General features: G+C 39.9%; 1 protein-coding gene across 4 annotated transcripts in view; it reads left to right on the forward strand.

Annotated features, from left to right (window-relative positions):
• Positions 1-22,312, forward strand: part of WRN (WRN RecQ like helicase) — a 49,366-nt gene that overhangs the window by 13,037 nt on the left and 14,017 nt on the right. For all 4 annotated transcript variants that reach the window (XM_067297365.1, XM_013955157.2, XM_067297368.1 and 1 more), the window contains 18 exons: positions 1,539-1,650; positions 2,227-2,629; positions 3,311-3,391; positions 4,403-4,547; positions 5,805-5,880; positions 6,646-6,713; positions 7,094-7,202; positions 8,890-8,958; positions 9,503-9,585; positions 10,774-10,880; positions 11,689-11,876; positions 12,647-12,821; positions 13,471-13,652; positions 14,896-14,997; positions 15,392-15,484; positions 16,851-16,992; positions 20,476-20,646; positions 20,728-20,822. In XM_067297365.1, the coding sequence (XP_067153466.1) occupies positions 1,539-1,650; positions 2,227-2,629; positions 3,311-3,391; positions 4,403-4,547; positions 5,805-5,880; positions 6,646-6,713; positions 7,094-7,202; positions 8,890-8,958; positions 9,503-9,585; positions 10,774-10,880; positions 11,689-11,876; positions 12,647-12,821; positions 13,471-13,652; positions 14,896-14,997; positions 15,392-15,484; positions 16,851-16,992; positions 20,476-20,646; positions 20,728-20,822 (2,401 nt within the window). The remainder of the gene's footprint in view (positions 1-1,538; positions 1,651-2,226; positions 2,630-3,310; positions 3,392-4,402; positions 4,548-5,804; positions 5,881-6,645; positions 6,714-7,093; positions 7,203-8,889; positions 8,959-9,502; positions 9,586-10,773; positions 10,881-11,688; positions 11,877-12,646; positions 12,822-13,470; positions 13,653-14,895; positions 14,998-15,391; positions 15,485-16,850; positions 16,993-20,475; positions 20,647-20,727; positions 20,823-22,312) is intronic.

The raw sequence follows: 22,312 nt of genomic DNA on the forward strand, positions 1-22,312 counted from the left end.
ACCAAAATCTAGTTTAAGATGGAGAAAGTACTTGTTACTTACTAGGGTTGTTTTTGAGGCATGCAAATAGGACGTAGATATTTTCAAATCAGCTCAGCTCTATTTACTTGATCAGAAATAGTGACTCTGAAATCTTGGTTTTACTTCTCAGTTACATGCTTCATAAGGAAAGCTGAGTGTTGTATGTAGTATATGGCTTAAAAATAGAAACAGCTTTTCCTTTTCTGTGCTGGCTGCATCTTCCTTTTCTCTCAAAGCATGCTGTCATGCTGAAAGCTACAGTAGTAATTGTTTTTTCTCGAACAGTGCTCAGGAGTGACTTTACACTAAATTTCTGGATTCTTTTCTTACCAATACTGCAAGAGTCCTGAAATGCACAGGACCTGCTCTTGGAAAGGAGATAGCAATCTGTGTTCCAGACAGCTGCAGTCTTTTTTTTAAAAAACAGTCTTGTTTAAAAAAACAAAAGCAAGCAAACAAACAAAACAAGTCCCACAAGTGAACAAACAAAAACAGTAAGCAAACTTATTTCTCATTCTTTATTGATTTACATGAGAAGAGATTGTGATGTCTCTGAAGTGTGGTACTTAGCTGCTCCCAGGGGCTCAAGATGAAAGGGCTAGATGGGAAAGAACAGGAGAGGAGCGCAGTCTCTGCAGTCTTGTGTTGATACCCTTCAGGCTGCACAGTTGGCTCTATGTTAATGTCTGTGTAGTCATGCTGTGCATCACTTCTGTCTCAGCTCCTGTTGGACTGAAAGTTGCAAGTAGGGTTTCATTGTTTAGGAAGCTGATATAAGCTAGACTTTTACCTTGCATTAAAGTTCAGGAAGGTTGTTGACAGTCACATTACTGAATTTGCATCACTGGGATGGTAGTTTCCAATTGTACAAAAGAAACTTCTTGAAAAATGTGAACTCTGCTGCAAAAACATACCTATTAATTCTGATCATTTCTGTACACACTGGCAGAGAGTAAACAGCATAAGCCTGTTTTCCAGCCTTTATCTGAAGGCTGGAGCAGCATTGGGGGAGGGGGGAGATTAAAAAAATAAATGGAGGTGGAGAAGGAATGGTAGTTAAGGTTTAAATGAAGTACAAGGAACTTAGTTTTCTCATAACACTGTGTATGTATGTGAACTTTTGCATGCAGGCTGTTGCAAAAGTGAAGAGTACAAGTGGATTCAAAAAGCCATTGGACCAAGTCATAGAAGAAAGTTTAGACAGGTTGATCAGCATGTAGGCTTCAGCATGCTCTGCTACAGCTTTCTGGAAGTTGGAGGATACACCAGGGGAAGGATCACTTTAAAGTGGTCCTGTTCTCTATTGTCTTTCCCTAAGCATATGTAACAGGCCACTGGAAGAGATGCAGTGCTGAAATAGATGGAAATTTGATCTGATTCAGTATGCCTGATCTAAAGCACTGAGAAGGCTGATGTGTCAGCTGTAGATCTTATGAGGGGTTCCTTGAATGGAGCTTCTCTGAGTATAGATATTAAACCCAAATTATTGTCAAGTAACTTGGTGGCACTTCTTGTAGATGAAATGTTGTCAGATGATGTGAAGGAGCGTTTGACTTCACTAGCTGAAGAGATAGTGGATCTGGCTTCTCATATCCCTGGCTCTTCCGGACAACTTGGAAACTTGCAGAGGTTAGTTTTTTGTCACCTATAGGTGTTTTGTGTACTTGATTTGTCTACTGAGGTCTGACACAACACAGTGTATTTGTGTTAACAGCTATCTGTTATTTCTGCATCCCTCTTTAAAAAACAAGAAAGCAAAGCTCGCTCAATGGGAAAATATTGCCTTTATACCTAGATGTGATTAAATATAGCTTTTCTCTGACCTAATTGCAATGGGTTTGAAGTTGAACTTTGCTAGATCCACTTCTTGCTGAAATGCACAGTAAAGCCTACTTCCATAGGTATTCAGGGCTCTCATGTTGCTAATTATATCAAGTATACAGACTTCTAATAAGCGTGGGAGCAATACCACAAACAGTGTGTTTGGAGAATCTTTGTAGCTTTTCTTCAGTGTCATCAAAGAGATTGGATTTGTGTTCTGATGGAAAGCAAGCTGCAGCTGAGTGACAAGCCTTTGTAAATGAGGTTTTGGAGAAATCTGTCTGTAGAAGCTGAGCATCTTAGAATTCTCAGTTTTGTTTGGGGATAAGATGTAGGCAGTACTACTTTGTCATTTTCATTTGACTTTCCTATTTTACCTTCCAGAGCTGCAGAAATACTAGCTGATATATCAGAAAATGTCAATGCTTTAAGAAGCACACTGTTTGGTGGTTCCAGCTCCCCTTCTGTACTGGAGAGGAACTGTGGGGCAGCTCCAGAGTCCACAGATGTTGAAGCTGAAAAAGCTGAAATGTCTGAATTTCCTAAAAAACTGCAAGGTGACTTCAACATCTGCTCAGATGCTACGTTAGCTGGCCTCTGGGAGGGAGACTGTAATGAAGGAAAAGCAGAGAATGATAATACTGAGAAGAAAGATGGGCCCGCAGCAGCTGATTCTAAGGACAGAGCGGACAGAGATGACTTCATGTCACTAGACATTACTGAGCACGAACTACAGATGTTGGAGCATCAGGCTGCAAAAGAATTTCTAAATGAAGCTGTGCCTGAGGTAATGAGAAAAGCCCTTGTAAAGCATAAACACTCACCAGAGGAAGTGATCTCATCCTTAATTTCCCACGGGATTTTAAAAGGCTGTCTTGCTGAGAGAAAATTAGGGCAAGCTAGAGGAAGGGCTTGGAGTCTGGAAAGTATTCATGCAGGTAGTCAAACACTGAGCTGCTCTTCAAACTGTTGGGAGAACTAGTACTGAATACAGAAACTCAAGATACTCTGATTAGTTTTACTCTTTCAATTGTTAATACACTTATGATAAGAAATTCCTGCAGTATGAGGACAAATTCTGCAGTCAAAAATACCTCCTACTTGGTCATGAATAGAAAGCAGATCTTTATCTAAGGTGTCTGTAAATTGTGGCCCTTCTAGTGACTGCTGAATGTGGATTGATGCCTCTTGCATCAAATTATAATTTCCTTATGTTCCAAGTGTTTCCCACATCTGGCGATACTAGTTTTGTTTTCTTATCACAAGACTTGTGTTTTAATATTTTTCCAGACATGTTTCATTATGGGCAGGCATCAGAGCTGAATGTTGAGCTGAGTTATTTTCAATAAGAGTTAAAAGCATAGAGAAATAATTTATAGCAGGTAAGAAGGGTGAATGGACTTGATAAAATAGGAATAGCTTTCATGATAGGAAAAAATATGTATTTTTTTTTTCTTTTTTTCCTTAGGAGGCATCTTCGACAGATAACGAACAAAATATCTCCTGTGTAATTGAAAGTGATGAAGAACTGGAAATGGAGATGCTTAAAGTAAGTGCTTTTGAGTTTGTTCTTGGATCAGAGTGGAATACAGCATTGAGGGGAGGGAACAAAGCAAAGGGGGTTGCTTATAAAAGATGTACAGAAGTCAGGTGAATGTGGCTACCTAAAGAATTCAAGTTACCAGTGTTAGGCCTCAATATCCCACCTATCCTGCCACATCTTTACCATACCAGCTTGGACTTTCCCTTCCACCTGTGTCCTGCATTTGTGTAGACTATCATTCACCAGCTGATTTGCTTGAAGTATCACACATTCAAACCCTTGCCTGAGGGTTTGAGCTGAGAAGGCAGCTTGTGTACTATGGATGCTGCTCACCTGAGCTGTAGGTCAAACAAATTGCTTCATAGCCATGTGTTTTGCAGGGCTCAGTTCTTTGGTGTTTTTGTCAGTTCTTACTTGTCTTTACCCTTGCTTTGTCCCGATCCTGCAGAGTGCTTAGGCATTTAAAGTGAAGCATTTGAACGGTTCCATTATGGCAGTCACAGGTGTTGATGTGCCTGCACACATGTAGAGGCTGTGTGTGTTGCTTACAGCTAAATAAGAAGCAAAATACAAAAGGTCTGGGGAAAAGGTGTTGCATTTCCTTCTATGGAAGGACCAGGTCTGTCTTAAAGGGGTCTGTGCTGCATGTCCATCTTCTAGAAGCACCATTTTTTATTTAAAAAGCTAACTTGAATAGGAAGGGTTTAAGTGTTCTTTGGAGTGCCATGTTGGAGGAACACTGAGCATGACATGACACTGGGATCCCATTCCTTCTATTTTTTTTGTGCAGCTAGCCTCAGTCACTTCTATATGAAATTTCTACCTTCCTCAATTGAAAGACAGAAAACTTCTCCTACTAAAAGTTCTACTACTGTAATTTTCTTTGTGCTGTGCACCAACAGATCTAAGCTATGCCATAATTAGATTAAAAATCACATGCCACTGTGTCATGTTACCTCAAACAGGCATTGTGTCTATCCTTTCGTGCTCTGGATTAACCTCCTCCTCAATTCTCAGTCTTTAGCAGATGTTGACAATTCTAAAGTGGTTTTGGCTGATAGAGAGTCTGATAAAACTGGGAAAATCTCTGACACAGAGTTGAACCTTGCTCCAGATATGGATGAAGATGAAGGCATTGAGGAGGAAGAAGAGGAAGGTTGGGGTATGTTTTTAAATTATAGTGTATGTATTAAATCAAAAATAATAATGTACTGTCTATAGAAGCAGATGTGGAGGCATAGTGGCATGTTGTACTTGGTTTGTCAAAGTGGAAAGTAAAAGCTGATCCTGATTTCAAAAGGAGCACCTGGTGATGTGTCAGTATCAAAACTTAAAGCTGAAGGTGTCCTTGGCTAAACACAGTTGATTCTTGCCATGATCAGTAGGCACTGTGTGTACTTGATGGGAGTAAAAGTGATTTGGGGATGCTGAGGTCATGCAGAATAGAGGAGATCTATTCAGAATATAGCATAGGAGAAGACACTACCTGCACTGTGTATTTTCTTCTGTGGTACCACCACTACTGCTTCTTTGCTTGGTAGGACTTTTGGGAAAATTTGGCTTGGGGGTGATCTTGACCTGATACTTTAGAGCTGGCCCTGTGGAGATAAATCAAATGGGAGAACAGGCTGAAATGTGAGGCAAAGTACCCCTTGGTTTGTTTCAGCCCTTGCTGCCTGATAGCCCCTTTCCACAGTGGTACAGGTTATGCTCTGGATCCTGTTACTAAAGTAACACTATCAACCAAGAGAAGAACCACTTGATGATTCCAGCCAGAACATAGACTGCTGGATGGGGACAGATCAGTTAACTTTGTTAGGTTCATTTCTTTAAACAACTGCCTAACAGGCTGTTACAGAAAATGCGTGCTTGCCCAGCAGACAGAAACTAGGTGGAAATTTAATGGTTTCTGCTGCTTTTCACTGAATATGAATTGTAAATTTAAGTAAAGTTGTTCAAAAAATACATTTCCTTAATGTTAACAGCAAGATCAGGGAATCTTGTGTGTCCTTTTCAGACCACAATTTTGTGAACAACTTAATGTCAAGTATTGATTAGCATGACTTCACTAAGGTTTTAAAAGGCACTGTTAGTGAAACATCTCTATTACCTCTTCTGAACGTGTTCCAAGTAATGCAGGTGTACACTACAGTTATCTACTGCTTTGTTACCTCATTAATAAAGCCATATGTTATCTTTGTGCAGGGTCTCTCAGAAGCCCATTTGCTTTTTTTAATCCTTAATTTCAGCTCATAAATGTCTTTAAAATTTGATATACCTCTTTTTACTGAAGGTGCCCAAATCCTAGGCCCTGGGCATCACTAACCATAAGCAGCCTGTTGTCTTTCAAGCCGTTGCTTCTTCTTTCTAAAATTCAGTCATAGATGGGTTGTTTTGTTCTTCCTCTCTCCCCCTTAAGATCCATTGCTGCCAGTACCTAGTGAAAGCCAAGTTGCATGTCTGAAGACTTACTTTGGGCATTCCTCTTTTAAACCGTAAGTATCTTTTCAGTTAAACTGAAGCCCAGAGTGTACAGTTTCTTTTCCCTTCTTTCAACTGGGATGACTTATTTATTACTCTTTATTTTAACAACCGCTAACAGCCTTGGACCTTTGCAAAAGCCTTAGAAAAGGAAAATCAGCCTTTGCCACAATAAGGTATTGAAATAAATCTTAGAGAAGTATCTACAATAATGCTTTTTCACAGTATAGGATGAGTTTCTTGACTCTCCTGATGGCAAGACTCCTGTGATCAAAGCTTTTATTGTACCAGATCTATGGTCAGAGAGCAACATTTGGAAAAAGCTGTTTTAATTGTTAACAAGGGGGCAAAAGTAAATTCTTTTTTTTTTTTTCCCCACTGTACTTCCTTATGGACATCTATGAAATAATAAAAGGATCCAAATTGTATTTGGCGACACCAAGGTCCTCTTTATTGTGTTGATGATGACTGTAGTTCTCATAGTGTTTGCATGTCAATTTATTAAAGTATGAGAGACAGAATTTGTTTTGTAGTCTTCTGTGAATGACTGCACCAAATATTGCTTATCTTTCTTTTGTTGAGAAATACCACTGTAACATCAGCAGGACTTCCTGCAATACAATAAGCAGTATTTGGCTGGATGCAACATGGAAAGAGAGGAAACTATTGAATAGCCAGAAGGATTTATTTGACTTGAAATTCGATAGATATGCAGTTTCACAGAATCACATGTTGTATGTGTGATGGCAAAAAATAAAATCTTCCTCTTTAATTTAAAGGGTCCAGTGGAAAGTGATTAGTTCTGTTTTAAAAGACAGAAGAGATAACCTTGTTGTCATGGCAACTGGTAAGTTACTTTTAAGTCCATGCTTATGATGTGCGAAGTCTTTTCCTTGCTGGGGAAAGTAGGACTTTGAAACCTGGAGACTGCCCACTTGGATCATGGGGCAGAGTGTGCAGAACTCACCTCTCCTTCTCCAGACTCTGCAAGTCTCAGCCCGCTATGCTGCTTGCATTTCTGTCCCTGTCTTCACCACTGACCTTGGGGTAGGGAGGGGTCTTGAATGGATGCAGGCCATATTTGTCTCACATCCTGGTCCCTCTGCTGAAGGATCAAATTCTTATAGGGCTCAACCTGATGTAAACAGTGTCTTATGTAGCTGCACTGAGTGACAGAAAGCATGATGCTTTACTTCAGGTTTTGTTGTTGTTATGTTTTTCTTTAAGGCTACGGGAAAAGCTTGTGCTACCAGTTTCCCCCTGTTTACACTGGATATACTGGAATTGTCATCTGTCCTCTTATTTCTTTGATGGAGGACCAAGTCCTGCAGCTGACGTAAGTAATGCAGTAGTAATGGGCTGCTGCTGTATTTACTGTGGAAACCCACAGATTCTGCTTGTGGCATTTGTTGGTGTTTAAAGCTGCAGCTTCATACAGCAAGCTGTTTGTGTGTCAGCTATAAAACACACGTTTCTCAAGAAACAAATGCAATCTCTGTAAATAGTCTCAAGATCACTGCATTTGCCAACTAGATAAGCTGTAGGCTGAATTTGCAAAGGATCTGTGATGGTGGGTGGTTCATGAAGTGGGTCATTCTCAATTACTTCCTGATCCACAGGCTCTTTTCTGTTCAGACCAGACAGGTGGAGCAAACTGTGAAAATTTCACAGGCTGTTCCAGCCTGTGAGAGTTGCCTTAAAACTTGCTAGGGCATCCCTTGATGAACAGTAAAGAGATCTCCTATCACTTAGCCTCTTTTCTTATTCCTAGTTATGGAGGTCAGATGCGGGAATTCCTGGGTGATGCTGAATCACTCTTATATGAGCAATCATAGGTGTGGCCAAAATACTCCCCTTATGATTTTAATACTTGTTAGTGCTCTCTGCGCTTGTACCTGTTTGCTATTGTAACAGCTATTGAGTTTTGATATATTCAGTCTATATTACTGAGTGCTACAGTCTGTGGAAGTCATGCTGAGTTGTCTAGGTCATTTCTGCCTTGGCCAAGTTGAATGAAAATGCCTTTTATGAAAGAAGGGATACAAAGACTTTAAAGAACATCTATTGTGTGGTATTTTCTGCTGTGAATTATGACTTTGTGCAGCTGAATGGCTGGACAACCTAAGCTGGCATGATAGCCAGCTCTTGGGCTGAGTATTGATCAGCAGAATGTCTATAATATATTCGGCTTCTTCTCTGGCTATTGTACCGTTACCGTCAGTGTAAGATGAGAGCCTTTTTATTCGCTATCTGCTCAGTGGGTTACTCATTTTGAAGGCTGAAGAGAGTGAATTTCTGCAGCCTTATGCATCCAGTAATTGGGCTGTCAGTCTGGATGCAGTCCTGTCAAGGACCGAAATGTGGAGGAATGAGAGGGGAGAAGGTGATGAAACAAGTGGCTGTATTAAAAAGCAGTAAATCACCAAGAGGACAGAGGTCAAAGGGTCCTGAGAAAGACTGAATATCAAACTGAATATCAAGTGACTGAGTTGGTGAGCATAAGTATTGAACCTGTCATTAAAAAGCAGCCACTCAATTGAAAATTAGTGGATGTAGTACCAGTAGCTCAGAAAAGATCTAGAGGTGAGGTAAAAGATTGGAGCCTACTAAGACTGACATCTGAATGTGATGAACTGCATAAGATAATAATTGGAGAATATTCCCTATCGTATTTTTTTTTTCAAATTTTTTTTAGTCAGCATACCTTTTGCAAAAGGAAAATGGTTTTAATCTGCTTGACTCTATTGTCCTAATAAAGCATGTGTGTTGTGGGAGACAGCTGGAGGGGAAGTGGAAGAGCATTTGGGTGGATGGAATAGTGACTGACCATTCTTGTTTTTTCAAGAGTTTTTTTCCACAGAGATCCTTGGAGAAATATGCTCTCACCCCACAGCTTGAAGTTTCTTTAATAAATGCTTTAAGTGCTTTGATAAGTGCTAGCTTTAAGTGCTGGCATAGGCTGGAAAGTGAGGCAGAAAACATTCACAACTAAGCTGGTTGATGACTGTGCTTTTTTACTGCAGAATGTCAGAGATTCCAGCCTGCTTGCTTGGATCAGCTCAGTTGAAAAACATCAAAGAAGGCGTCAAAGCGTAAGTCTTACCTAAGCTTTCTGGGACTGCAGCTACTGACGTAGTTGTATTTGAGTCAAGTAGGATGCTCTGATCAGACGTCTCTGAAGCTCTTGACTGTGGCTCAGGCCTGAAACCTGGCAGTCAGCAGTACTGCTTGCATGTGCCCATTAGCAATGTGAGCATGTGGGAGGGATATAGCCACCTTCCTGTGCCCTCTGGCTAGGGAGATGAGGTTTGTTGACTCAGCTTTATGTTAGGTTTTTATACAGGAATCGCAGGTCTTAACCTGGTGACAAATACAGGCCTATCACAGTGGTCCCTTCTAGCTCCAAAAGCTAGTAAACCTCTTTTCTTCTGTTTTCCTTTCACATTATTTACTCATTTGCTATCCTGCTAGCTTTGCATCCGTTCCACTGCATTCATCGCTTGCTTCCTCTTATCCCCATCCAGAAATCTGTCCTTGTCCCCACTTGCATCATCTAGACAGTTATGCTTTCATTTCATTTGGTGGAATTGTTTGGGACTACTTCTTCTGTTACAGTGTATTTTCCTCATGTTGTAGGGGTCACTACAGAGTCATATATATGACTCCAGAGTTCTGTTCGGGGAACTTATCATTGCTTCAGGATCTTGACCAAACAATTGGTAAGTTGTGGTTAAGGTTGGGGATAAGTTGGTAGACAGCTTAAATTCATAATTACACTTAAATTTTTTTTTAATGCTTTGAGATTTTTTTTCTTTCCACCTGTACTTCTCACCACTAAACAGCTCAGAGGCTAGGGTAGTGACTGCCAATAAATGGTATCAGAAGATCATGTTGTTGATCAAAGATGATCAGAAGCAAGTAGTGTGTTTAGCATGCCCTTTGCACTGGAATTTGCGAAAGACAAATTACTGATAACAGGGTTGCTGGAACAGGATCTCTCAGTCATAGGATGAAAATGTGTGTTACTAAACAATGCTTCAGCATATTTCAGCCTTTTAAGTATTTTAATCATCGGATTTTTCTCAGAATGTGATAATAAAATTGTGTGTTTTGAAACACATGATACTACATCTTAGTAAACTGTCTTCTCATCAAGTAGAATGATGCAGCTGCCATAATAGGCAAATAGTAGGGTATATCTAAGGAACAAACTCTGAGAATTTTTTTGTGTGATTCAGAAATTGGCAGGCAGGCAGGACCATCTGGGAGGAAGCTGAGCAAGCTGAACATCTGTGGAGACCTGAGAAGCTGTGTACTTGGCCTCTCCAAGGCCAAGATTAGAATATGTGGTATCTGTACTCGGGTTGAGGATGTCTTTTTTTCCCACTTGAAAAAAATGTAGTGTTATTTTCCAGGGGCATGTTTGACCTCTTTCCTCTCATATTTTTCTGTGCTTATATTTTTCTCCTCAATACTGTCCTGAGACTCACAGGCTTTGTTTTGCAATCAAGGAAATACAGCTAATGACATCTGTAAACAACATGTGTTAATTGGTCAGGAAGCGTGGAAAGGGAAGATGAAGTGTGTTCTGATTGTTGGGGATAGCTCATGGGTTTGCCCTATTGAGAGAGATGTTTGAGATTTGGAAACTGGAGAAGGGAACAAAGGTGGGAGAAAATCTGTGAAAGCTCTTAGGCTCTCTTACATAAGAGGCCAATATAAAAATGGGCTTGGGGAGTCATTACAGCAGAAGACATCTAGAAACAAAAAGGAGAGCAGACTGCTAGGTGTCTTCTCAGTAAAGCTTGAAATTGAGCAGAATGTGGTAGGTTCATATTGTCCAACTTCTCGTTTTGGTTTGTTTGCTGTTTAAGTACTGTGCCCATGTTGTGGCTTTGTCTTCCCAGGTATCACCCTCATAGCTGTTGATGAAGCTCACTGCATTTCAGAATGGGGACATGACTTCAGAAATTCCTTTAGGAGTTTGGGCTTGTTGAAGAAGGCTCTGCCATCGGTAAGGTTTCACGATATGTTTGATTTCAAATTGGAGAGAAGGGTTCTGTCCCCTCTCTATATGATAGATTGAGATCTCATCTTCTGATACTGCTTTTCTTTGGGTTTACCTACCATGCTGTTTTGGAGTTTATGCAGTCTCTGTCAGTCAGTAGTCTTTGTGTTTTTTCCAAAACTTACTATTCTATTTGATCCCCAACTTTTTTTAATGGTAAATATCCTGAACCTGGAATACCAGATATTTTTGAAAATTAGAGTTAAGATTTAGTTGGATCCCTTTATACTGGAAGATCTTGTCCTGAAGCTTCTCGCTTACTATCTAAGGATTTTTTTGAAACTGGTCAAGTGACTTACTAGGACATGCAGTGGAGATATCTAGGCACTTCTGAAGCACTGTTGCACAAGGTCCAAAATTTAGGCCTGAACGGTAGATTTTGTTCTTGAAAGCTTTTTCCAATGTCCCCTAACTTTAAGGTACCACATCAGAACAATACTGTAATCTCACTGAAGATACAAATAAAGAACGCACAAATTCAGGAAAAAACCCTCTATATTTAAGTGTTTTATCCCATCTCCTGAACAGTATAGACCAAAGGTCTAGGAGCCTAAATATTGCCTATGTTCTTTGAAATCACTGAGCTGATGTAGATTAAGCAGATTAAAATGCCTGTTCTCATGCTGCTACTTAAGTTTCGACTCATGATCTAAAAAAGCATCAATGAGGGATCTCGGACTGCTTGATTCCACTGTTGTGGGGTGGGTTTTTGTTTTTTGTGGTTTTTTTGTTTGTTTGTTTGTTTTCATTACAGGTTCCCATTGTTGCTTTAACTGCAACTGCAAGCCCTTCGATTAGAGAAGACATAGTGAATTGTCTGAACCTGAAGAATCCCCAGGTCACGTGTACTAGTTTTGACAGACCTAACCTGTACTTAGAAGTTGGACGACAAAGTGGAAATATCCTTAGAGATTTGAAGCAGTTTCTTATTAGAAGAGGAAGGTGAGGGTTTAAGCCTGTACTCTTTGTTCCTTCAATACTTATGAGGTTATCTGCAACGTACCAAGAATTGGTGGTAGTCTTCAAACTGATCTGGTGAGCAAGACACTGGGTTCTCTACCGAGCTCGGCTCTGATATAATGGGAGTCACTTGTCAGGTTCCCCACCACCCATTCATTCTGTTATTAAAAAAATATTTTTTTTGAGGCAGGGAAGGATAGTCTCTCACTGTTCCCTCATGAGCACGTCAAGGCACAAAATAACTTCCAACTCCATTTTCCTAAAGGACAGACAATTTGTGTTCAGTCAAACTATTTTTTCATAAAAGGGGCAGAACACCTTTTCCTCCTTGCTTTGCTAAGAGCTGATTGGCAAACTTTTCACATCATATGGTGAAGCTCAGAGATCAGTCCCAAGCACTGAACGCTACAAGCCATGCAAAACCTGGGAGCACAAATTTAATTTTGTTGAACTAAAGCAGCTCCATGGGAAGGTGCTGAACTGGTTTTAAGCTGCAGTACCTCTAAAGTATGTGGGGTGATGACTTTTCACGCTACCTGGGATCTTATCCATGTATAGAAATATTTTAAATAAGGGAGGAATAGAAAACATTTAAAAACTGTTTAAATCTTTAAAACTCGAAGAAGTTGAACTCCTGCAAAAGCTACATCCAATTAGGGTCAAGTAGAGCTTTTGCAGATGAGTAGCTTCTCCTTTTCTGTGTCTTTATGTGTTCTAGCAACATCTTTACATGTTGCTATTATTTTTTTCAGTTCTGTGTACGAGTTTGAAGGACCCACTATCATCTACTGCCCTTCAAGAAAGGCCACCGAACAAGTTGTTTCTGAGCTGGTGAAATTGAACGTGGCCTGTGGTGCATACCATGCCGGTATGGGAATCAAAGAAAGGAGAAATATCCATCACCAATTTATGAGGGATGAAATTCAGGTAACATGGAAAACTAAGTGTGCATAGTCCCATCTGTAGCAGTAGGGTTTCTGGTAGAAAATGGGTCAGTCATTGCATGAACGTACACAGAGGAAAAAAATTTGGAAATACCAGCCTATCTTTCTGGTTTACTCTGTGTATCTCCCAATCTGGGCAAGAAATTGCTGGTCTGTGCAGATAGTAATATTGTTGGCATATGTTGCCAATTCCTTTAGTAAATCTCTTAAAAACATACACCATCTGAGGAAGCTGGTGGTAGCTGGAACTATACCCTCCTGAGTTCTGTCAGTTGCTTTCTTCTTCCTGCAGCTGAGAAGGCAAAGGATTATCCTGGGGCTTCTTGCATTCCTCTTCAGGATATGTTTTGTGCCCCTCTTTTGGGGGAAAAACTGCTTGAAAAAACTCTTGCATCTGCCACAACACGTTGTTGCTTTCATTATTATAATCCTGATAGCGGTAGGAACACAAGCACAGGGTTCTTACTAACAGTAATGTAGGAGTTGAGTGTAAGCTTGTAGCCTGCATATTTTAGGCTGAAGTTTGAGTCCATAGTGAGAAGTTATTACCAAGTGTCTGAGCATTAATAGAAATCTAGACATGTTCTTAAGGTTCAGTTCAAAATGTACTCTGTGTGGTCCTTGTTTTGTAGTGTGTTGTAGCTACAGTGGCATTTGGAATGGGCATCAATAAAGCAGATATCCGGAAGGTTATTCATTATGGTGCCCCTAAGGAAATGGAATCCTATTATCAAGAAATTGGGAGAGCTGGTCGTGATGGGCTTCCTGCTTCTTGTCATGTGTTGTGGACGTCGGCAGACTTGGCTTTAAACAGGTAAGTGATTGAGAACAGCTGATTTGACGTGGATAGCCAAAACTTACCACTACGAAGAGAGAGAGGCAGGGGACTTTTGACTGAAGTTATAACAAATTTAACAGAGTGGTTCCAAGAACTGTTTTCTGCACGTGTTCAGTACTAAGTACATTAGTATGTTTGCGTATTATCTTCTAGAAAAAGTATAATCTTACTGAGCCTGTGTTTGGTCCAGCTCTGCTTCCCAAAGAAGACTTGCAAGGCAGGCAGTGATGAAATCTTGTAAATCATCTGACTTGCTTTCAGATGTCTCCCTTAAGGCACTGATGCTGTAGAAGTATCTGCAGCTCTCTATTATCCATTTTTAATGGAGAATCCTGCTTGTAGAGGTCTCCTGTTGGCTTTGTCCCTAGCTAGTGTAGGATCACAGAAGCATCTTACAACTCAGTCGGTTGAACTTGTGTCCCTAGACTGCCAGAGTCTGTGAAAGCATACATTTCGCTGCTGTTTTACAGGCAGGCAAAAGCTTTCCCCACTCAACTTTGAGCTGGAAATGGTGTAGCTGTGGTAGTGTGGTGCTGAACCTGAGAATACATGCAGTATTGGCTTGTTATCCACACCATGTGTGCCACAGGGAGTGTGGTGCGGATGGTCTGGCTCATATGCAGCAGCTCAGAGCATGGGCAGAATGAATTCCCCATCCTCCTGCAAGGTACTCCCATGCTATTTTCTCAGTTGCTTGCTTTCAGGGAATGCCCTAGGGGGTATTAAATTAGGCAATAGGTGTCCTAATGTACTGTTCCTTGATTTCTTGAAAGCATGGTGGCTAATGTCCTAGCACATTCATAATCTGGCCCCTTGTGTTGATGAGGAATTGCCAGAGCTTGTTTGGAAAACTGGAGATTGAGAGGGATTTTCCTGTATAGCCTCTTCCCTCCCTGCTCTGCACCTTTCCGCATTAATTTCTGTAGCTTAGTGACTTATGGGGTTGGAAGAGGCTCTGGATCTCTCCATCTGCCCTCTTGAGAAAAATTGCCATATGTAGAAAAGTATGAGTCAGGACTTTCCTGAATACTCTCCGTGCTTCAAAGATCAGGCTTCTGGAGAAGCAGGCAGGTTTTGGTCTGATTTTAGTAGTTTTCTTTTTTTTGCTGTTTCCAGTCAACTTGATTCAGACAGCTGTCTGGCATGTTTCGATTTCATTGTGAGACGGAGGGATAGTGATCAGTATTTAAGATTATTCATTTTTCCTCTTGACTGACAGACATCGTCTAAATGAGATACGCAACGAAATGTTCCGATTGTATAAACTAAAGATGGTGACAAAAATAGAGAAGTACCTTATCTCAAATAGCTGCAGGAGGAAGTGAGTACTGTATTTTATTTCATGTTTTCTGTAATTACAGAGTCACATTGTGGCTCAGTCGCAACCGAAGGCAATGTGTTATGCAGACATGTTCTTCAATATTTAAAAGCAGTATCTAGAAGTATGACCTTCATCATGTTTTTATATATATGTGTGTATTTTTTATATATATATATATAAATATAAATATATACAATATATATGCATGCATCAAGTGTTTCTTATTTACTTTTCAGGGGGGAAAAAAACCCTTCCTTTTTTTTTAGAGGAATGAAGGCCAAATAATTGGCTTCCTGGTGAATTAATCAGTGATGCTGATTTCAACTCATTATTTTCTGGAATTAATTTAATGGGTAAATTCTTCTGCTTTAATTCCTCATGTTCCCTTGGGCAGAATCATCTTGTCTCATTTTGAAGACAAACAGCTTCGAAAGGTCTCCTCAGGCATTATGGGCACAGAAGAATGCTGTGATAATTGCAGGACCAGGTAAACATTCTTCCCTGAAGACTGATATGGGAGGTTAAGTTCGCTCAGCCTGACTAACCAGGCAAACGATCAAAGAAGGATTGACTTTTTTTATGCACTTCATCTTGCAGATGTTCAATTTGAAGTTTGTTTTTGAACAACTGTCTCTGTTAACTTGCCACTCAATAGTTGAACAAGCCAAGAGACAGCCTGTAAGTGTTAAGTTAGGCAGTGGAAAAGTCTGTGAACAAAGTATGGTCACAGTTCCTAAAATGGTTTAAATAATATAGAGCAACGTTCTTAGACTGTGAAATAGCTTTTTTTCATACCAGTTTGCAGGTCTGTGGCATCAGTGTTGGATAGTTAACCCCTAAAGAATTTGAAAGTGGGGTGTGCTACCATGTGTCTAAGGTTATATTGCCTGAGTGATAAGGGAGCACTTCTCTTCTTACAGTGGGTGCTGACATATGTTCTTTTTAGCATTACTAATTGTCTCGTAGATGTGTCGAGGGAAACAAGGAGATCGGTACTCACAGGTATGAGTAGAAACACCTTCCTCTGCCTCTCATGCATGTATGCACACTTTTGAAATTACAATAAATGGTCTATCTGTACTTGCTGGCAGCATAATATTTTCCTATTAGAGACAAGAAATTATGTTATGTTCTCTGCAAAAAGTTATCGTTTCAGCTACCTTTTCTATATGCTCAGAGATTAAGGCATTTTTGCTCAAGCTCTTTGAAAGCTATCAAAGAATAGAGTTTGTTTTAGAGATGTTTGTTTCAATCTGCTGACACTGACGTTGTTGTGCCAGGAAAGGACCACATGGTGGATTTGTGTTGTAGATCTGAAATCATTTGAAATAGAACATTGTTTTCTCTTTCTCCTTCTCCTTTGGGGTGATCTGTGTTGATAATTTTTCAGATAGGTTCTTCCTCAAGTCAATTTTACATGCAATAACAAGCCATAGAGAATCTTTAATAGGGTTCTTTTTCCCTCTGTTTTTTTCCCCCTTTGTAGGAGAGAAAAAAAGTCTTTTGGCTATTAGGTGCTATTAAAAATGTCTGAAGTGCTAAAGACAGTCCAAATATTTACATACTAAATAATTCGGAAGATTGTCTGAACAATCTTCTGTCAAAGCACATACTGTGAAGAACTGCTTAGTGTTTGGTTGTCCAGCTGTCTTAACTGCATGGGATTTTGGCTTCTGCTTGGTCTTATTTTCAGTCCTAGATCTTTGCTTTCAAAAGTATGTTTAATTGCTTATATGAATGGAACTTGCAAAGTGTGTGTTTTGTTAGTTTATTGTGCCCTAAACAAAAAAGGGGGGAGGGCCGGGAGTTTTGATTTGAATGTAATTAATCCTGATTTTCTTTATGCATTTCAGAACTTCTTGTTTTGCAACCTCCAGTGACTCAGAAGGAAGTTTACAGGAGTTTGGAAAGCAAGCCTACCAGCTGATGTCTGCAGTGAGTGCCCTGGATGAGAAGTTTGGAACTAAAGTTCCCATTTTGTTTCTCCGAGGATCTGTAAGTGACATTAAAAATCCTTGTGTTTTGGGAGTGGAGGAATCATTATGTTGTCCTGCCCTCTTTCCTGATGTCCTAAACGATGCATCAATGTGTCTTTCAGTGCCTTTTTCTCAGAGCACTAAATGTCCATAGAGAGAGGTAGCATAGACTTTCAGAAGGTGTTCAGCAGCAGTTCCCTTGCAGTTCATGAGTCTGTGTTTAAAAGCAACAGCAATAAAAGTAATACGTCTCCTAAGCATGTTGTACTTCACTGTGTGCAAGTACAACTAAGGAGCAATTTCTGCCTCCAAGACCTTCCTGTCACACCTCCCTTTTTTCTAAAGGTGCAACAGTGAGCCCTTCATGGTGCAAGAGCTTTGCTCAGAATTAGCATCTGGTACTTGCATTGTGGGGAGTTGTCTTGTGTTTTGTGGGTAGTGTGCTTGAGTTGGTTATTGACAGTCCTCTGTTAGACACATAAAAGACAAGCTAGGTATTGGCAGAAGTACTAAAGTTCTTCCAGTAAGCCTTGAGCTTTCATATTCTTTACAGTGAATTGGATGTTTTTACAGAGATGGTTAGGTTGCTTCTCCACGGTTTCTGTTATCCTGAAAAAAGTAGCATTTTCAGAGTGAAGAACAAACTCATCTTTTCATGGTAAGCTGTTGGTTTATGAATAAAGCAGATGGTTTTGTGTTCTGCCTTAGTACTGCTGGCCTGCTTGCAGTGGTGAGATGGGAAATAGAATATTAAAATGAATAAAAAATGAATATAAATGATTTATACATATTTTCAAATACAAAGCTTGTTAAATACTAAGGGGGAAACTTCCCAGAAATAACATATGGGAGTAGTAACAGAAGTGCTTCAAATATGTTTTCAACCCGGAAAAAATCACTGGCAGTTCTTTATAAGACTGGCTGAATGCTGCCATCCTTTTTTTTTTTTTCTTTTTCTTTTTCTCTCCCCCCCCTTTTATTAAGAAAGTAACTTGTTAATAATTTATCCCAAATGTATCTAGGAAAAAAACATGGTTACAGATTTTAAAGTAGTCTGGGTTGTTAATTTGTTAGACATTATTGGGAAAATTGAAGATCATGTCAAATTTGCAGTGTGAATAAGTTCTTAAAAAAAACAACAACAAAGAAAACCTTTACTGTTTCCCTCAAGTACTGACTAACATAAAAACAGGTGTTTTTCTTTGCTTTGTTGCATCACTTCTAACATCTTCTAGAAAAAACATGGTGACACTTATGAGATAGTCCATAAGTTACACATGCTATATCTGTCTGAACATGACTGGTGTATTGCTTTAAAAGTTTGTGTGCAGTTTATGGAGAATTAGATGGTCTTTTTAACTTTAGGAGTATCATTTTTAACAACAAAGTCCAGGTGGCCTCCAACAGCCTTCAGGTAGACCACAGCAGAGATCAGACTTCACTTATTTGAAAGCTGAGTCACACCATGGAAACCAACAAGGTTCTCTCAAACTCTGAATTAAAGAGTTGCTTGACTGAAATTTTATCCTAAAAAAATTTTTTTGTAATTTTTTTTTTTAATCGACTTCTAAAACATGGCCTCTTTTTACCAGCTGGCTGTCTCAGCTTTAATCCCCTGCTGTTAAAAGTCTGAAAGAAGCCCCTCTTCCTGCTCCTATCCCTGTATGTGCTGGAGAGGAGCTCTCTGCCTAGTTATCTGAACTTCTCTGCCAAAGTGCTCTTCACTGTGATTCGTAGAGATCAGTAGACTACCATGTGCTGACCGCTGCCCTCCCTGCTTTTCTTTTACTTGGCTTCCTTTGCACCTCTGTATCAGCCTGCTTTGTTTTGGTTCATAAAGTAAGCTGAGTTTTGGGGGAAGGACATGTTCAGCATTTGTACAGTGCCCATCATGAAGGGGTTCTGATAAAACTTCTAATAGGAATCTAAAAGACCTACTTTAACAACTAGCCCAATAAATGGCAGCAGACAGGCTTCCACCCCACTGTCTCATCTTGTTCAGGATTATGATCATTAGTTGAAAACCCCTTTGTTTTAACCATCCCCAGGGTATGTCCTTACTGAACCTGCATCACAGATACATGAATTGGGTGCCAACTCACCACGTTCCCCATCAGAGCCATGAGGCCTTCCACTGTGGCTTGGGTTTATCAGCTTCATGAACTGCAACAGAGTAGGAATTACTGAAACAGTTTACTTAAGACATTAAAGCTTTTTGTTAGTTATTTATGTCATGAAAAATGGCATCTTTCTTTCTGATTGTAAGTAACAAGTGTGAAGCTTACTTGGCACATGCTGAAACTTCTCTCCGTGTGGGAACTTGCCATTCAGTTCTTAAAGGAGAACTCCAGGGAGGGAGTAGAGGGAAGATGACTGCTAAACCATGTTCATCTCTCCCTTATCCTCCCATCCCCAAATATATCTGTGTGCATATGCACATACATGTGTGTGCACACACACCTCTGTGTGTGTTTTTTGTATATATGTTTATTTACTTTTGCCCATGTTGATTTCCCTAGTGGATGGAGGGTATTCAGCAAGTGTCCAAATAACAAGGGCTGTCTGGATCCTGAGTTCAGGGGGTGACAATCCATCAGACAGGAACTAATCATTTTTTTTCTGCTCTGGATCATTGGTAAGAGACCAGTAAACTAGTGACTTAAACACACCCTTTATGGAGTTTGAAATAGAAAGGTTTAAACTCTGTATCAGGCGGTCAAACTAGAGGAGGAGAAGCAGAGGCAATGTGTTGTGAGCCCACTCTGCCCACGAGGAGTTCCAGGCTCTGCACTGGGTCAGCACTGGAGAAGGGAGCTGTGCTCTGGCCACCTCTGAGGGCGCCTCATCTAGGCCGTAGCTGGGTCCCGTGGCTGGGCACCCCTGTCTTGTCCTGTCCTGTGACTTAAGCAGCACTCATGGATTTTTCTACCTTAAGTACTTGCTAACTGAAGAAAACAGAAGTAAATGATTGTTTGAATTCATGCGATGTGAGATTGATTACCCTGGCATGGATAAACATGAACTGTGCTGGGTTATTTTTTTTCTTTCCTGCCATTGATGGCTGGGTCATTCCTATAACCTCCTCCATGTGAGGTGTTTGACAGCTCTGTGATCTCAGTGCAGCTTTATCCTGGGTCTTACTACAAAAGTAAGTCACTGGTCATGATCTCTTGACAGCCTTGGCAGAAAGCCCAGAGGTGGATTAGGTTAGGTGCAACTACTGCTCGGGTGACATGAACAAGGACATGTTTTATTGCCTCATCATTCAGCTGTTGTAAGTGGGGTTATCTTAATGGGTATTACGGAGACTTGAATAAAAAACTTTGATTTGTGGTTTTACAGAAATGTTCTGTGGAGAAATGCTCTTGGAGATGTGTTCCTCCTCTCTCAGGTTTTTGGTTCACCAGTCATACTGGATTTTTTTTTTTCTTTCCCCCTCTTCCCCCCCCCCCCCCAAAAAAAAAAAATGGAGAGGTCTGACCAATTCTTCTGATAATTTCAGAATTCTCAACGTTTGCCAGACAGATACCGAAGACATGCTCTTTTTGGTAGTGGAAAAGACTGGCCGGAGAGTTGGTGGAAATCACTGGGCCAACAGTTGATAAATGAGGGATTCCTCAGAGAAGTCTCTGGGCATAGCAAGTTTGCAACCATATGTGTGCTTACCCAGAAGGTAATTTTTGTTGTAAAACAATCCCATCAGAGACTTCTCTTCAGCAATCCATAGCTAAACCATATGATGCGTTTCTTACAGGGTAGAAACTGGCTTTTAAAAGCTGCATCTGCCTCAAGTCCAAGCCTTCTTTTACAGTCTAGCGAAGACCTAAATTTAAGGAAACCTTCTAGAAGGTAATTATAGCATGCACGTTCTCTTGAGTGCTCCTTTCATATTATTTTAACATCAGACAGCCTGTTTCTTAAGCTTGCTTCTGGAGATGGCTAGATTGGACAGGAGACTTCTACACTAGACTTTCCAGCCAAAACTTTCCCTTTGGCAGTTTCATGGTACAAAAAAAGTTGGCAGGAGTGCCAGGATAGATACCTCTAATAACTGCTGATATAAAAGGTAACATGTTGTCTAGTGCTCCTGAAAGCACATGTCACTGCTTAAAAGCTGTGACAGTACCTCATCGCTGAGGTCTTCAGTGCAGCTAATCAAATGGTAGTATAACTAGGAAGCTTTGTGGGGAAGGTAATTCACAGAAATCTCTTCCTGGCCTCCCCAGCCAAAGCTATTCAGAAAACGGAGTTTCTTCATTTTGAATTATTATGAGTAGATAGCGTGTTGTAGAAACCCTTTCTGACAGGGAAAGTAATTGGCTAAAGAAAAAAAAAATAGAAATCCATTTAAAATTTACTTTCTTTTTAATGCTGATGTGTTACACCATGAGTCTTTCATGTTGGAACTAAAGCAGTTATCAGCCTGTTTTCCCAGGTATGTGCTTGACCTATCGTAAAAGTATCATAGAAGTAAGTTAACTATCTGAAGCAGAAAAGCTAGGCACTACATGCTTGTGTTGTAACAAGAATTGTTTCAATGCAAATGTCTAATGTGTTGTGTTTATTTTCCATTTATTTTTGTAAAATTTCAATTATTTAAAGTCTTGGTGAGTGTAGCTGCCAAAATGGGTTGTTTTTATTGCAGTGGTTGCCAGGTGTTTGCTGCAGAGAGTATATTTCAGAAACAAAATAGCATGTGAAGCTTTGCTTGTAATCTTTCACTTGCAGTTACATTTAATAAACAGCAGTTCTACTGTGCTGTTGGTTTTCACAAATACCAATTCTGGCCAAATCTTTTGTGGTGCGGAATAATGAACCAGAGGTTGCAGAGACTTTGCTGTGGCAACAAATAACTTTAGAACTAAGTTCGTCAATGGAGATCTTTCAGGTGTCTGCATTGTCATTACCTGATTTTTTTTTTAATTATCATTTTTTAGCAACACTAGGAGACAATGCCAGATTTTTTTTGTTTTCTGTAATTTTCTATTTTTGTAGCTTTTTTAGCAACTGTCTGCGGGTCCTATAGTAGTAGAAGAAAAGCTTTTCGTTGTTTGTTCTAAAACAGTAAGAAGCAGTGAAAGCTGTGTGGTTAGTGCACAGCAGAAAGCTTGTACTGATTTGTTTTCCTCCAGAAATGGGATGTTAAAAGGAGTATGTGGGGTTTTTTTGTGTGTGTGGTGTGGGTTGTTTTTTGTTTTGTTTTTTTTAAGATGGTGTTGTTGTAAAAAAAAAAAAAAAAAAAAAAATCAGTTTCTGTCAACAAAATCCTTGGGTTTTCTGTAAGACTAGATTTTTGTTCCTGGTGAAAAGTTCCAGTAGTTCTAGCATGCTTTCATCTT

Source organism: Apteryx mantelli, chromosome 5, assembly GCF_036417845.1.
Source record: "Apteryx mantelli isolate bAptMan1 chromosome 5, bAptMan1.hap1, whole genome shotgun sequence".
Classification (NCBI taxonomy): domain Eukaryota; kingdom Metazoa; phylum Chordata; class Aves; order Apterygiformes; family Apterygidae; genus Apteryx; species Apteryx mantelli.